The following is a 16,184-nucleotide window of genomic DNA, read 5'->3' as shown; positions in this document are numbered from 1 at the left end:
CACAATCAAACGCCCCAAAGGAATTGCTCTAGTGCCTCTTCAGCTCGGGTTACCATCTTAAATTCTGTTTCGTTCATGATAGCTTGGACTTCGGCCAACGAATGGTGAGGCGACGAAAGCGCCGTCAACAGGTTTTGTATTACTGTCGGCGCATCTATAGCGAGGAGAGCTCCGAGATCAGGGAAGTGGGTCTCGAGTCCGAATCGTTGGGTGGAGGAAAGTCCACCCAATGGCTCCTTGGATGTCAACAACTGCCACACCATACTCCTAATAGCAGCGTTGTCTTCCGCGGGGTTATCACGGAACGGCGAAAAGGATGTCGCAGTGAGCCCTCTTGGATTCTGTACCACTTGTCGACAAATAGAACAGATTCCTCGTGTGAGATTTGGGAGGGGTATTGGTGAGAAACACTCTTCCACGCCATTTTTCCCCAGAACACCCACTTTCAACGTGTCATGAAGGAAAACGTTGGCCAGGTGCAGGCTGCTGGTGTCCGATCGAACGATAGGGGACGCGTTCACCATCCTGGCCTTGAGGTAGCGATAATTGTGTAAGATCTCTGATGCTATTTTCAGTAGGCGCTTTGTAGATCCTCTGAGAGTGGAGAAATCCACTTGTGCTGGAGACGACTCCGTTGGTAAAGGCCGCATCTTCAGCCCAAAACAACTCTCTAGCAGTTCGGGCGAAATGGCAATGACGTGTTCACAGGCTAACCAGACCTCATCATCGAACACTGCGCCAGAAAACACGCTTTGCGGCCGCCGTTCGACACATTCGTGGGTGTCTCCGTAGAGGATCTGTGCCAGCGAAGGAGCCGAGTCGAACTCGATGATTAGTCCATGCAAGCAGTGAGAGAATCGCGTGACACCAAGCACCATGCTGGCATTGGGTACGCGCAGAGAGAGTAACGTCCTGACGTAGTGTAGCCATTTGGCATGGTCAAGGAGGGTGCCAAGATATAGGCGAACTACCACGCGCGTGCCATTCCACGTTGCCAGGTAGGTGTTCTTTTGACAGCTCCAGGCACAGTTACACGTCCGAGTTGGTCCATGGAATTCGATCTGTTCAGGGGGCACGAAATAAGTGGCGAGGTCTCGGTATTCCAAAGGAATCCACGGTCTCGAATGAGTAGTATGGGCCTGTAGGTCGGATGTAGACATGTAGTGACGTTTTAAGGCGGGAAGAAGTTCTGGTGCGTTCAAGTCGAGGGTGTCGACAACTGAACCTAGTTCTGAATACCCACTAACCTTCAAAAGAACGCCCAGTGAAGGGTCCGGTAAAGCATCAGTAGATACGGTCGTGGCCGTAGAGGGCATATCTACGCGTTCCTCATCCGTTACAGAGGAGGGAGTACCTAGCTCCGGCAAGGCGACTAAGTTAGAGGACTTCAATTGGCCCTCCAGGTCGAAGATGTCCCGCCAAGACGTACGAGTTGATGGTTCGTAGCGTTGGAGACGAGTCCTACGACCGAAGCTCCATTCACCGGCCCGTTGGGAGCGATAGGCTCTACCCGCGCCAATCAGTCCTCGGAAGTAAAAGCAGCCCTCTCCATGACGCATGTCGTTGAGCCAGTTCCCTTCGTAAACAGTTAAAGCATCCACGAATGTGCCCTTACCAGACCGGCGGCCCCCTAACAGGGCCCCGATATAGATGCTGCCGTCTGGGTAGAGTAGGACCCCATTGCCATCATGGGGTTTGTCGGATGCTGTTGCACCGAGATAGAGAAGGCCCGTTGTAGTTTTGCTCGCGAGCACTGCGATGGAGAGCGTCCGAAAGCAGCCAGCAGGCCCTCTGTGAAGCTGTCGTGACTTTTCCGGTAACCTACATCCACACTGACAGACTGCCAGAGCTCCATTACGATAGAATCACGAATTTTAGGCTAATTAGACCCAGGACGCATCTACAACTGCAAACGTTTCTCACTCGTCCGCCTTTTTCCTCTGTTACTATGGTGTCCTCCTTTATTATGGGTGCAAATTCAACAGAAAATGCTTGATCAACACGTGGTTTCAATCATACTTATCAGTGCATCTTGAATCCTTCATTGTTCTGTGAAATTTTGCTCTACCCTACAATCTGCAGAGCGACACTTGAGACGTAGACTACATCAGTTGTGCATCAGTGGATTCTAGATTTGCAGATGAGACAGGCAAAATCCCCCTCGGAACACCAACACAAACGGGAAGTACTTCGCGACGATCTCACTCGCAACTTCCTTCCCCGCGAATTCCGAGATGATACTCTGAAGCCGTTCCCACCACTGTTGGCAGCCAGACCTGGTGAAGCTTACGTTGGCCTCTCCCTCCTGCAGTTCGGGTCCCAGCTGACAAATCCATCCATCTTCCTGCAGTGAGGAGGGGTGAAGTCTGGCGTCAGTGAGACACTGATACATGACACGATTGAAGTCACGATCTTTAGGCCAGAGGAACTGAACACAGTAGGTCCCATCATCTGTGAGAGGGAAGCATGCCAAGGGAAGCAAATCCAACGGGAATAGGCGCTCGACATCCAGATGCAATGATCTGGGAACGTGCTCCTCAAGCCATGGCAGTCCAATATCTCTTACGGGATCGGCCCAGTAGGCTTTCAACATTCCCACGAAGCTCTCCACGGTGCGAACGCCGCCCCAGGACTCAAGGCGTTTTACAGGCGTTGCCAGCAAAGCTTCACCCCTAGAGTAAGGCCACATCAGGTCTGCGATCTCAATTGACCCACAAGCCCGGAAGTCATCTACGTCAGCCGGTGAAGGGAGCACGCCACCAGCCACCAGGTTGTTGCAGACCTCCATCACCGAGTGATTCAGGTTCATGGTATACAGATGGAGGCCTGGAGTGACGTCAGGGCCCAAGGCAGCCAGAGCAGCGGACAGGGCCGTTGCCGTCGTGATGCCCAACTCAACTACCTTCTTGGTGTCCTCCTTAACCTCCTTGAGGGCAGTGAGGAGCTCTTTAGGCACAGTGGTGGTCGGACACATCGACGTGAGCCGATCGAAACTATCATGGCTGACGATCGGCATGATTCCAGGGATGATTGGCACCTTAACTCCTATCGCGCGCATCTCATCGACAAAACTCCTGTAAGCCTCAGCATCGAAAAACATCTGCGTCATGATGAGGTCCGCGCCGCATTCGACTTTCTCTCGAAGGCGCTCGTAACACTGGGTCTTCGTGGCCGATTCAGGATGACGCTCTGGATATCCGGCCACCGAGACGCAGAACCAATCTCCATGACGCTCTCTAATCAGCTTCACAAGGTCTGAGGCGTACATCATCGCCCCTTCCGGCTCGTTCTGGCTCGCATCACCTCGGAGTGCCAAGATGTTCCTAATGCCTCTGGAGCGACACTCGTCCAACAGTTGACCAACCTCCTCCGCGGAGCTGCTCGTGCAGGTCAGATGCAAGATCGGAGTTACCTTGTAGTGGTCCAACAGCACAGAACACAGAGCGAGGCTGTTCTTAGAGGTGGATCCTCCAGCACCCCAAGTTACATTTGCGAAAAGAGGGTTGACACCCCTGATAAGCGATCCCAGACGGTGAACGAGGTTGACAAACCCAGAGTCACTCTTAGGTGGGAAAAACTCCAAACTGACGAAGGGCTTTTGGAACTGCTTCCTGTGGGCCTGGATCAAATCGTCCACTCTAACAGAGAGTGGCGCGGGAACTGTGTCATGGTACGTAACCATTTTTGTTATTTATGCCGCTTTTGCTGTTGGAGCGAAGATTAATGATTGTTTGTGGTGGACGCTTGGGTGGCTGATCTTTCGCAGTCAATAATGACTGTCGGCCCACACACAACGATACGGCGTCAGAAGCGCATCCAGTATACGGCACGTAGCTCAATACCACACTCTTGCCGTAGAGCCAATTGCCATTTTCCGATGAGCTCTCCAGTGATACCCGTAGTGAGCGCTTTGATTGAGGCGGTACTGGCACCGATATGTCTTAACTTGGAGTCGTCAAGGACCACTGGAGCGTTGGAGTGGCAGGGGCTGGAGTTGGATCCATTACTGCTTTCAAAGGGCCACTTCGGAGAACCATTACCGTTCAATATTGTCGTTGGTTCGATCGGTTTACTAAGCATCAGCATACCATGGTCAGCGATCATTACCATGCCAGCCAACAGCGTGTCGTTGACGCTGCGAGACGTCTACATTGTTCTGGAACCCAACTTCGACTGGGAACCGCAGACTTTGGTGGAAACTGAGCTGGCGTTGAGGTCGGCGGCAGTCAACAGGCTAGTGCAATCGCTCCTGGAACAGGTGGAAGCTGCGCCAGCAGAGGAGGCCCAGACGTTTTCCTGGCGAGATTTGCGGTCTTCCTTCACAAAAAGCATCATGAGTCAGATTTTCTCCTCGCTCAAGGTCGACGTTACGAATATCCACATTCGTCTAGACTGGCCCCGTACAGGAACTACCGGTTTCTCAGTGGGGGTGTCGATGCCTATTGCCTCGTTACAGACGCCTAGGTTACCGGATCAAAGTGGGTCTACCAAGGAGTTCCAGTGCTTCTTGGGAGTGTACGTGGAGACTGCTTCCCAAAACTCCCGTCGGGTAACGATATCTCGAGAGGACTACCATGACGTTCTAAGAGACCGTAGTAGTCGACTACTGGAGGACTTCCACGACGGAGGACGTTCCGGAGCCAACGAATCTCACATCCTAAAACCCCTGATGATCAAGGGCATGCTATTCTCCCCCTGTTTGAAGACTAGTGCCGAGATAGGCCTATACTGCGAGCTGCCGGATGTTGAGTTATGCTTGTATCCTTCCACGGTGCAGCAGGCCTCACTCGTCACTTCCTTTGTTCAGAACTTTCGGGAGTTCAAGAAAACCCATACCTACTATAAGCCACTTCTAAAAGCTGCGCTGCCACCTCCGAAACAAAGGCCTACGCTAGCTCCATTTCTTTGGTGGAAATGGGCGGTGGAAGCAATAAAGCACCTGAAACAGGCGGAGAACATGCTGCTCAACTGGACATCCCCTCCCGCCGTTACGCTTCTCAGGCGTCACGCTGAGTATGTGGCAGCGGCTCATACCTTGTTCATCAGCCAGAAGCTCGAACGCCTGGCCAAAAAATGTGAGTGGTTTCGTGGATTCTGACCTAGTCATTCATCGCGATGCTCCCAGCTCAGGGTCCAACTCCAATCAGGTTTCCGTGTTGCGGGAACGATTGCAGGGATGGGATCAAGATTTAACGTTGCCTTTGGAGGTCCTTCTCATATGGAGAAGGCAGGCTGCTGCGGACAAAACGCTAAACATCAACGACCTTCAACGTCTTCGTCTTTTGTGGAGTCGCGACGCTGCCATCGACGAACTCCGAACACTTGTGAAACGTGTGCAAACCGACTTCTCGCAACTCACATCAGCCTTGAAGTCTTCAGCCACCTACCTCTCTCCTTCCACTGCAAGGGACAACTGGAAAGCTCTACGTGGGGCGGGCGGCAACGTCAGTAGGACGTTGGGCAGATGGTTGCTTGGGGACTTGAAGGAGGAATCAGAGGAAGTGAGCCAGGAGCCGGAGGAGGTTCCAGATCACCCATTCTTCCTCTCCTTCAGTCTGGCAACAGTGCGCTTGTCGCTCGGAGTCCCCGCAGCGGACTCTGGAAGAGCTGAGTTCGAGGATGGCAAGCTCAACACGACCCAAACACACCTGTTGGTGTCCCTCTCACATGCTGACTTGCATCTCTCAATCCGCAGGCCGCCCGAGTCCAGAGAAGCCTACAGTCGAGTCTCGCTTCTCTCCGTGGGAAAAGCCTATATCGGGCCTCCTTCGAAGGGCCAGAGGTCTATTGTTGATGTGTTTGCCAGGGGTTGCTTCCTCCTGTCTGATGTAGAGCTGGCCAAGATAGAAACGTTGGACCTTACAGGGGACCTAGTCTACGTCAAGGACGCCATCATCGCGAACTCCATGGCGCAATTCGGACTTCGAGAATCGCCATCAGTGTCAGCGACTGGTCAGGCCAACGACGTCGTCGACTACCGACCCTTTCTGACAGTGGAAGAAGACAAAGAGCGCATCAGAGCGTCCCTAGGTCACATCGTCTGCCACATCAACCCGTACATAATGGGACGTCTTGCCCCTTTCCTATCCGCTGCCAAGACTGCGCAATTCACATGCGATCACTGGACTCACCTGCATCCACTGTTTCCCACATCGCCTCCTACAGCGCCTCCAAAGGCGGCTTCAGGGGAGGAGTTCCGAGTGGAGATCCTATCGCCCACTCTGACGTGGGTGGTGTCGTCACCTGTGTTGGCTTCTCTTCATGGGCGGGGCGGGGTTACTGTGCCGTCACGGCCTCTTGGAAGTGAGTTCTTGTCCCGGTGTCTGTCCCCGAGGATGACCTCAGCTTGCACGTCTGGTCATGCCCGAGAGGTAGATCTCACTGTCAACTTCCTGCAGGCTAGAGCTGTCACCACGAACTTTAGAGTGGCGGAGGTGTCAGTGAGAACTCACCTCCATGTTTGGAGTTTTCTTGTGGACTACTTAACTCGCCTGGGATTCGAGGGTGATGAATCTGTTCAAGATGATCCTGGATTCTGGGCAGACCTAAACCACGTCCTGTCCTTGTTCCACAGGTATCCAGCCTTCTGTAGGATTTCTCTGCAAGCCCATCATACTATCTCCACCCCCGAAGCCGCAGACAAAGCAGGATCTACGAGTTTCAGCATCGACAACACTCAATTGAGCCGAGCGTCGTCTGTCATATCGCTGATGGAGCCCTCCCCAGGCCAGGTACTCACGAACTCATTAAAGTCCTTAGGAGACACCTCCCCTGAAAGGGACTCTCACAAGATTGCAGCCGCTGAAGCCCTCGAGCGTTTCGAAGTCGAAATCGACAAGGATCTTAAGGACAGCAACCTCAACGACGACCCTCTCGTCGATCTCCAGTCCGAGGTGCTCACGGCGACTGGCGTCTCTGTGGACTTCGACTACCTGGTAAACTGCCCTTTGGATGAACTGAACTACAATGTATGGTGTAGCGTTGATAGTATCCGACTGATAGCGAGCTTCCCGTCCGTCAGAACTGTCTACTCTCTGTGGACTGCCTGGAGTCGTGTCCTCCGTCGACCTCACTGGCCCGGATTTCTCGACAGCTATCTCCTACGTTTCCGGGCTGCTTCGTTCACTGACAGCCTGATCGTGGATCAGGAAAGTTTTCTGCTGCAGTACTTTTCCCCTCTTCTGAATCCGGCACACGATGTTCTCGACATTTTAGAATCCGTGGACGTCTACAGTGCTTTGGCTTGTGCTCCCGTAACTGCCCTCATCCCCATGACCCCGACCCCTCCCCTGTGCCAGTTCTCTGGTCACCTGGAGCGGATCGTGAGGGTGCCCCAGGACCTCGTTCTTGCAATGAACGCGCTTGACCTCGAGAGCATCCTGATGGCTGACGTCGTGCAATCTGCCTTTGGCGACCATGTGGACTTCCCTTTGCTGGATCACAGCTTCCAGTTTCATGTACATCGACGAGGAGTCTCCGCCGCTAAAGTTGGCGTCCTGCTCAACTCCTTATGGCTCTGCAGACAGAGCGCCGAGCCGTTGCTGGTAATTCAGCCTTCGTCCGTCCTCGCTCTCTCGGCCAGTGCTCTTGTCATCTCTGCGGAGGTAGTGTTCAACCCCAACCTTGTCGATCTCAACCCCATACTGTTCACTGAACCTGAAGCTGGAACTTCATCGCCTCCTGCGGGCAATTGGATTTCTGTCCAGTTCGGCGAAGAAACGCGGGTTCTGTCAAATCCAACAGGTCCCTTCAAGTATAGTCCTGGAGATGCATTCCTCTTTCTGATCCACACTGCGGCAGCGTCACCGATTCTGACTCCTACACGGCCACGTTCGGACGAGTGCTTCATGGAGGCGTTCAACCAAACAAGGTCGCATGTCCGGTCCCCCTCTGAGGAGATGCTCGGCACTCTACGAATTGCAAACTGTCTAGTTCCTCTGGAACTTCGTCAAAGGCATTATCAACCGAAGAACTTCGTTGTTGTGCCGAGGAATGCGGCGACATGGAGTTGGGGTGCTCATCTGCGGTTTGAACTCGCGAATCTCGAGGCTATAGCAGCGTCAGCTCCTTCCAAACCTGGGCTTCGGCTAGTGATCCAAAATCTGAAGGGAGATGTAGTAGACAGGCCTGGGGGATGTGGGAAGGGCCTCGTCACTGTCGCCGATGTGGACCTGTATGACATCTCTCAGAAGCAACTTCTGATCCTAACCAAAGGCGCGCCTCGAAAACGCCACAAGGGTTCCACTAGGAGGCAGACAGACTACTGGACCCTTCTAGAGGAGCGACTGCTTGTGGCATCAGACTTTTGCACATGTTCGATAGACATGCAGTCTCGAGAAGTGGTTCTCCTTATCAAACCAACGTTGATCCGGCTGTGTCCTGAGGTGGTTCAAAGCGTCTCAGTCCTACTCGGCTCCTTTCAGGTATTGCTGGACCAAATAAGCGACAATGAAGCCCCCTGGGTGTCGCCGGTCGTTGAGCCAGAAGTGCGACACGTAATCCATTCCCGCGTCACGAGCGGATCTCCAAGTGAATTTGCCAGCAGATTGCTTATTGGTGGCTTCCATATCCGTTTGCTCCAGTCCCATACTGAAACTGTGATTGTGTCGATTGACATTCGGTCAATAAGGATGTGTAAGTATCCTGGAAGAGCCTCTCTGGAGGTGAAGTCGGTCTCTCTGTCGCTGGCCACGCAGCATGAGGCTGGCAGGGCTCCATTGGGCGCTTCAAGTGAAGCGTTTTTCGCTATTGATTATGCTTGGCGGTCTGAACGGCTTACCAAACTATCAGCTGACCTTCGAGAGTCCTCTCCACTTGACTGTGAGCTACGGGTGTCGAGCAGCCACTCCTCCTTCGAATGGCGAACGGCAGAGATTCTCTTGGTTCATGACTTCATCAGAGACATTCAATCTGCTGTGGAGCCACTGATGAAGGTCACCAGTGCGGTGAGTGGCGACAAGGTGCGATTTTGGCGTGGGGTGGTGAAGGCCGCTGAACACGGTCGACTCGTGGAGGACATGGCGTCGTTAACTTCGCTCTGGCTGACGGACGAGGAGCCTAAAGGCTGGGGGAGCAGAGATTTCTCCGCCTCTATACTTCGTGGAAACAGTCGAAGTCGGAACGATCTCGAGGAACCATTTCTTGGCCGACCGGTCAAGACAGAGAAGACAGAAAAGCGGAGAAAACCGGTGCTATGGTTGGATGTTCATGTACGTCTTCCCCAAGTCCTCATGGTGGATCCTGTTTCCGCGGTACCCATGATTTTCGACTTGGGCACTCTGGTCGTTGACACCACGGTGCTGACTACGGCCTCTCCGACAGCGGTGTGGTCCGTTGGCTTCCAAGGGTTCCAGCTGTATGGGCAACGTGCTGCTGGCAGAAATGGTGCCCGGATGAAGCTTTCCTCCCCGTTAATCTGCGACTGTGTCTGCCAACAGGCGCTCCTCACATCTCACGATGACCATCTCCTTCGGCCCCCAGAGCTTACCACGCAGTTATCGCGGCATAGAGAGGCTGTCGGAGTGTTCGTAAAGTTCAAAGTGAAGCCGTGGGAGCTGACTCTACATCCTGGCGTGTTTCTGTACCTGTCTAGGAATTACCGAGCCACTTGTGATGTGCCTAGGACGCCGCAGCTAGACTCCCTACTGCTCCAAACCGACGTCACGTCTCAGGTTGCTGTGTCCCCATCCATCGCCACTGCCTTTGAGCCTACAAATGTCTCCTGGACATTGCGGGAGATCGCCTCTTCGAAAGGTGACTCCTGGAGCTTTTGTGGCGACATTGATGGGTTGGAGATATCAGTAGTGGACTCGAGCAATGAGATTGTCTTCAAAAGTGAGACACGCGACATCAAATGCGTCATGAGTCGTGACTGGCTACGAGTGCGGGTTCAGTACGCCGTGGTCGTCGAAGGCGTGTCATCTGACACTATGAGACCCATTTTCAGGTGTGTCAAGGAATCTGATGAGCTGCCAGACATCCTCTTCACGACTGAGCCCGTAGTGCAGGCCAACCGCCACCTGTCGTACGTTCTGACCTCGGCCAAGCAGTCCCGCTTAGTTCTACAGGAGCCCTGGGTATGCCTCCATCCAAAGGTAGTCGCTTGCGCAAAGCTCCTCCTCTACCAGAATGTTCAGCAGATCGTCGATCCGATCGGAACCAAAGAAGCTGTAGACTTACCATTGATGTGGTCAAGCGCCCTTCGGCTACTACCCGCGGAGGCCAATGTTAGCACGGCACTCTCAACGCCGTTCCTGAAAAGCGTTGACTTGAACCTCAACATGTTGAGGAAGCACTTCAGGGAGCTGGTGATGAGCGACGCCTACGCAGCTCCCCTTCCTGACGATATGCCTCTTGAGCTCATTTCTCTGGAGGCCATCCTCAAGCTGTTGAAGTGTCCCTTGGCCGTGTCGCTGGACTCCTCAACTCGGGTTCACGTCGTCAAACATTCATTCGAGTTCCACGTTACCAAATGCGACCTCCGATTGAGCATTCCAGGCGCTGACGACGAGGAATCCGGGGTGTACATGTACCATTTCTCCGCAGACGTCATCGCCTCCCGCACAACTGCCACAGTCCGTACGGTGATCGCATCTGACATTGAGGACGCGGTGCTTTCAGGGCATATTGATTGTGGAGTGAACATGAAGGTTAAGGTGGACAGTGGACAGGCGCAATTCTGCCCTGCGTCGGCACCTAGTCGTAATGTGATGGGTGACTTTAGCCTTGACTTGGCCGTTTCACAAGGCCACATGCTAACTCAGAAGCTGTTGGCTTACCTGTCGGAGGAGGCGGATGTCTGCTTGGTCACCGCTGGGCCCGAGCTGAAGACGATGACGCAATTTCTAGACGACAACGTGAGTCAAAGGGCACCTCTCAACTGCAGTGTGTCCTCCCGTTCTTTTCTCTTCAAGGGTCCTTATCTGATGTCATGTTCACCGTCACCGATGCCGACATCGTCCGAGCTACACAGGCGGTGTTTTGGATTGAGGGAAGTCAGCCTGATAGGTTCTCGAGGTCTATCCATCATCGACCAGTCCTACAAGCTACTTCCCAGATTTATGGCCATGTCCTACCTGTTACCAATGAGCAGTCTACATTGACGACAGCGTTCCACTTTCCATCGTGTTGTTACAACAATGAGCGAGTCCTCAGCGTTGGAAACGACAAGGCACTGTTGACAGGGGTGAGGGTCAGGCCCGCTCCCTCAAGACGAACGTTAACTCACATTCAACTTAACGCAGGCTCGGCACATTTGATGTACTACAGGCAGGAGCGAACGGCGAATCCTCTCCTCCGGATCAAATCTGAGTCTTCGAGTTTTGCTTGTCGAACTGACGTCTCAGATGGGCAACCAGGTACAACAAGATCCTGTGAGACTTTAAGGTAGCTGTCACGCAGTCGTTGATCTGGACGCCACTGTCGCTTCTTACGACGCGGAAACAGGACGGTGGTCTACTCTCGTTTCGCCTATCGACGTATCCTTCTCGGTCCGTAATTCTGAGCACTACGCCTGCGTTTTCCGAAGCCACGCCCACGTCCAGCTCTCGAATTCCACCCTTCGAGCTGTACTCTTCCACTTCGATGAGATGAGATCTGCCTATCGCGAGGCCTCGGACCGATCTCGACTGGCGCGTCATGAGTTTGACAGGGTTTACCGTCGGCGGTTCTCTCGAGTTACGGACAGATCCAAGCGGCTTAGAGCCGCTCCAGCGTCCATGACTCGAATCCGTTCGAGTCTCGTGGCCCTAGAGCGTCTAGCAGCTGCGTGGAACCAGCAACCGAATGAGTCTATGGTCGAGGTGGACTCCGCAGACGTCGTCGTGATCGTCACCAACAGGTCTTCTGGTGCAGTTTATATCCGATTGCGGCAACAACAGTCAAGAGTGGCTGATTGGTTCTACCTGCGACCGTTTGCTCATGTTGGCCTAACCCACACGGTCGTTGCAAAATGTGAGCTGGTTTTGGGTTTCAATATCAGATCTCCTAACGAAGGTGGACTTTGTTGAGTTCCACTCCGATGCCGCGTGCCTCACCTCAAATCCCTGCACACTACGTATGCCAGGAAATCCACACCCAAAACTCGGCGACATTCGACATTGCATACGAAATGTCGTGAGGAATGTTGATCTCACAGCTCCTTTGAACCTCACTCCATTGGGCGCAGCCCACACGAGTGTGGCCCCTCCTGCAAAACCGTCCTCTCGGAAGGTCTGGGATTGCTGCGCTCCCTACTGTGACACCAGCTCGGAGTTCGTTGCACCCCAGAGTTTCGTTACGCTTGAGGGGATGGTGCTTGGACGTTACGCGAGCCGAGTGCGACAGCCTCTCTTCTTCAAGCTATCATCGCCAGTTATCATTCGGAATCACACCGACCTTGCGTTGTCTTTGATAGCCGGATCCTTTAGTCTTGAATTGGTTCCCGGCAGCGAAATCGACCTTCCCTCCAGCCTGACGGCCTTCACGCTTCTCCACAACGCTTGCGAGTCGCTTCCAATCCAAATTCCTGCCGTGGCAGACCCTCTGAATCCGAAATCCTATAGCCGGTCCGAGCATATCACTGTGGCCATGTCCAATCTGGCCGTATCTGTTATCATCTCTCGTTTGGCGCGTCGAACGCGATTCCAAAGCGTCGCCACTGTTCATACAACTCTGATCGTCTGCTCGCCGATAACCTTACGAAATTGTCTTCCCGTGGCTCTTGAGATCTCCGTGGCCAACGATGAGGCTGTATCTACTTCACACCCACTGAAGATGTCTCCTCTCTCCACCAAGTGCACATATGGGGTGGTAGCTGATGGAGCTGTGTACGCAAGAGTGAAGATGGTCGGAACAGAATGGTCTGATGCCTTTCTACTCTCCACTGGAATATGTACAGGGAAGGATGGTGCCTGTGAGCTACGCCAATTCAATTCGGTCGTTGGTAACATATCCGGCACGACAAATCGTATCTCGCTGCTCTTCAACACGGCAACTAACCTTGCGAGACCTACAACCCTTCAAGAGAGCTTCAGCCTCAACGAACTTCCAGTCTTTTCGCCTCTCTGCACTGCAGTTTTTGCTCCGATGTGGCTGCTTCTCCGAGCTCCAATGCAAGTCAGCTTTTCTGTTGGGGATTTCATCCCTTTGACCGGCGAGTGCGGGACTAGTGTCGTTCCATTTCTTGTTGGGCCGTCGGAAGAGGAGCTCTTCGTAGGAACTTTAGGTCAACCGGCTGATGAGAGTACTGCGGCCCAGAGCGAATTTCGGGTATCCAATTTTTGCTGCGCTGCGGAAGAGCTTCCACCGGTCGTACCACCGTTAACACCCGAGGATTCTCCAGGTTCGACGGATTGGCTTATCCAACCATTCCAGATGCGTTTCAGTCCTCGGTTTTTGGAATTCTCTGGAAAACAGGAGATGGACCACTTGGTGTGGACTTCGCTCGGCTCCGTGAACAGTCTTCTTGCAGCTGAAGGAGTCCTCTACCTACACCTGGACGGTGTGGATCTGGTCTGGTCCAAGGAGCTGGTCTGGCGTTTCAATGAAGAAGAGACTCACTGGATCAACACTCTCCTCAAGCGCAACTCTCCCTCATCCCCATCAAATTTAACGCATGTCTCCGCGGAACCCGGCTGTGTTAGTTGGGCGTCCTCACCTAACGATCCGTGGATGCTGGCCGGGAATTGGAGGCGGCCCCCAGCCCTGATTCCGCCCTATCCCGAGAAACATAATGATGACCTTCCAATGGCCGGACCGGTTTCCCATCACGCATCCACAATGTCGACTCCGGAGGCGCATGTCGTAGAGGTGTTCCCCCGGTTCTACATCTCTAACAGATCGAACGCTGGTGTCGAGCTGGTCGTCTTGCGAGGCCGGAATTTGGATATCCCCACCCACATATCGACAGACACGTTGGCTCCGTCCGAATCAAAGGTCCTCCGGGTGCCTTCTACACGGACATACTCTGTGCTGCCTGAGCAGGAACTTCTCTGTTCAGATTGCATTCCTATGCTCTTCCTTCGGCACGAACCTCAAACGGCGAGAATCGCAACGAAGATGGATCAGCCACTCTCACAAAGGACTCTCGACTCTTCAAGTGATGAGGCGTGGTCGTCGACATCTGGAGTAACAGCTGCCCCGACGGTGGATGTGGGCCCCCCGGTTGTCTGGACGGATCCCATCCCCTTCTCCTGTTACACGGAACCACTCCTAAGATCTAATGGAACGTGTTCAGTGTGCGGAAAATCGGTGGAGGCAGCCGGTTCTCCAGCTAAAAGCCTTCTCGCATCTCAGGTTTGGCCAGACAAGGGCACTGAAGGGTCATCTCCCTTCCCGGTTTGGCAGGCGGTGATACGCTCGCTGCTCTCCACCTTGGCTTCTGATGGGAGAAGGCTGGTACGTCGGTGGATTCGGCCCGTGGTGAATGCTCGTGGACATATCCTGACTCATCTGGCTGTCGTGCAGTCCACTCACCCCAGCACTCACATTCATCACTTCGATATCCTGAACCTCGACCATCCACATGTCATCCTTGAAAACCACCTCTCCAACCACTCCGTGGGAGTTAAGATTTGCCTGCCACCGGGGCCTTGGAAGGCCCGTCAGATGTCGGTTTCAGTTCCTCCGGCGTCATCGAGACCCTTGTGGTTGACTTCAGAGGCGCTTCTAGCATTGGCCACTGCAGGTGCGAAGACTGAGAAACCAGCCACCTTCAAGTGTTTCAGTCGCACGGCTGCCCCCACTCCCGCCCCTGCAGTTGTCTATGTTCGAGTAGAACCAGACGGCCGTTGGCATGAATTCACGGCCGGCGGGTTGGCGGGCTTCTCTAGATTCCTGAACAAAGATACCACGCATAACGTCTTTGGCCAACGGCTCCAGACGCACTCGCTGGTACTCTATTATTCCACCCCGACGGTAGGACTGAAGAGAACACAACTCACGGAGATAGATTTCGGTTTTCGGGAAAAGCAAACGTCAAAACTCGTTCTCGACGTCGTGTCGCGAAAGATTACCTTGGGCCTCTTCTCTAAGGACATGCCTCTGATTTCAATCCAGCTTGACAATGTAAGGTGCAGGCTGCTGACAATGCCGCCCAGAGAACCCCAGTTCTCTGAGGGGTGGTTCACTCGGAACCGCTTCAAGGTTGACTTGGCCGTGAGGAGCTTCCAAACTGATCTCCACTCTTCCCTTCAAGAGGAATGCACACCAATAATAGCTTGTGACTCGGCTGGCACCTCCCAGCATGTTCTTGCGATTAGCTTAACTGGCAGGTACATTGATGATCTAGGTCAGTTTTTCCAGCACTCCGACTTCCCAGCTATGCCAGAGTTGATGCTGGTGTCCGGGTGGGTCATCGACCGAGCCTCCACGTCGATCGCCAGGCTGAAGGTAGCCTTGCCTCTCTGTGCAGTTGTGCCTCGGCTTCTGGAGTTCGCGGAGAATTTGCCAGCCGTTAAACTGGTGTCAGAACCAAGGGGTGCACGGCTGATTGAGATTCCAGACCTCAATACCCCCACCGTCCATCCAGACACAGTCGTTGTCATCGAGTCCTCAATCGGACAAATAAATTGCTTACTGACGGTGGATTGCGCCAATCTCAACACCGTCCTCCTACCCCTTTTAGCACACTTCGAGGCCTCCACTGCAGAACAAGAAGCTGCGCGTCTTGTTCAACGGCTGTTACTCTCCCTCATCTCAACCCAATCACCCGTTCGACTCACAGCCAAGACCACCCAACAACTCCTCTCCCGCAGCTGTCCTGCAGAGCTGAAGACCTACCTCTCGAACAGACGAAGGCACCTTCGCTTCCAGCGATGGTCTGCTGGGCTGGAAAGTGGGTTCGTGGGGTGGTTGTGTCAAGCCTTAACTGTTCGTGACGCTCACCTAAGTATGCCGGCGAAATCCTCCTCTGAACCTGCCGTTTTCGAAATGGTGTCCTTCCTCAACGCTTACTTTGCGAAGGCCCGCCTACGGTTAGCGTTGGCAATTTGCATGAAGATGGATATGTGTCCTCTTCCTAGGTGCTACCCAACCAAATCCAAACCCAAATCCCAGGACGCAACGGTTGATGACCGAAGCGAAGCTGTCCGCTTCTCAGATACAGATGAACACGACCTTATTTGTGACATCAAACGAGAAATGGGGATGCTAAGCGAGTAGCCGACTCTAAAGTGACCAAGATGCACTCTAAAGTGACCTAGATG

The 16,184-nt window shown here is 53.6% G+C and overlaps 2 protein-coding genes across 7 annotated transcripts; one reads left to right on the top strand and one right to left on the bottom strand.

The window, feature by feature from the left end:
• Positions 1-5: 5 nt before the first annotated feature.
• KVP17_000631 (uncharacterized protein) lies at positions 6-3,682 on the bottom strand (the record flags this gene model as incomplete). 3 transcript variants are annotated; one of them, XM_068515320.1, is made up of 2 exons in its annotated part: positions 6-1,660; positions 2,206-3,682. In XM_068515320.1, 2 exons carry the CDS (start codon positions 3,680-3,682, stop codon positions 6-8), a joined length of 3,132 nt encoding a protein of 1,043 aa, XP_068376703.1. The 3 variants fall into 3 exon arrangements, with proteins under 3 accessions (XP_068376703.1, XP_068376704.1, XP_068376705.1); XM_068515321.1 differs by lacking the exon at positions 2,206-3,682 and having other exon boundaries at positions 6-1,559; XM_068515322.1 differs by lacking the exon at positions 6-1,660 and having other exon boundaries at positions 2,129-3,682.
• Positions 3,683-3,877: 195 nt separating this feature from the next.
• On the top strand, positions 3,878-16,140 carry KVP17_000634 (uncharacterized protein; the record flags this gene model as incomplete). Of its 4 annotated transcripts, XM_068515329.1 has the most annotated exons (5): positions 3,878-5,075; positions 5,104-10,856; positions 10,886-11,372; positions 11,401-11,952; positions 11,981-16,140. In XM_068515329.1, the coding sequence occupies 5 exons, from the start codon at positions 3,878-3,880 to the stop codon at positions 16,138-16,140; spliced, it is 12,150 nt and encodes a 4,049-aa protein (XP_068376712.1). The 4 variants fall into 4 exon arrangements, with proteins under 4 accessions (XP_068376712.1, XP_068376713.1, XP_068376711.1 ...); XM_068515330.1 differs by lacking the exons at positions 11,401-11,952; positions 11,981-16,140 and having other exon boundaries at positions 3,878-5,013; positions 5,081-11,102; XM_068515328.1 differs by lacking the exons at positions 3,878-5,075; positions 5,104-10,856; positions 10,886-11,372 and having other exon boundaries at positions 11,589-12,008.
• Positions 16,141-16,184: the final 44 nt, after the last annotated feature.

This window comes from the organism of the source record quoted next (genome assembly GCF_019968985.1).
Source record: "MAG: Porospora cf. gigantea B chromosome Unknown PgB_NODE_22_length_68024_cov_120.959, whole genome shotgun sequence".
Lineage (NCBI taxonomy): Eukaryota > Apicomplexa > Conoidasida > Eugregarinorida > Porosporidae > Porospora > Porospora cf. gigantea B.
The sequence above is the reverse complement of the archived record's forward strand: the minus strand, read 5'-3'. Positions and strand labels throughout refer to the sequence as shown.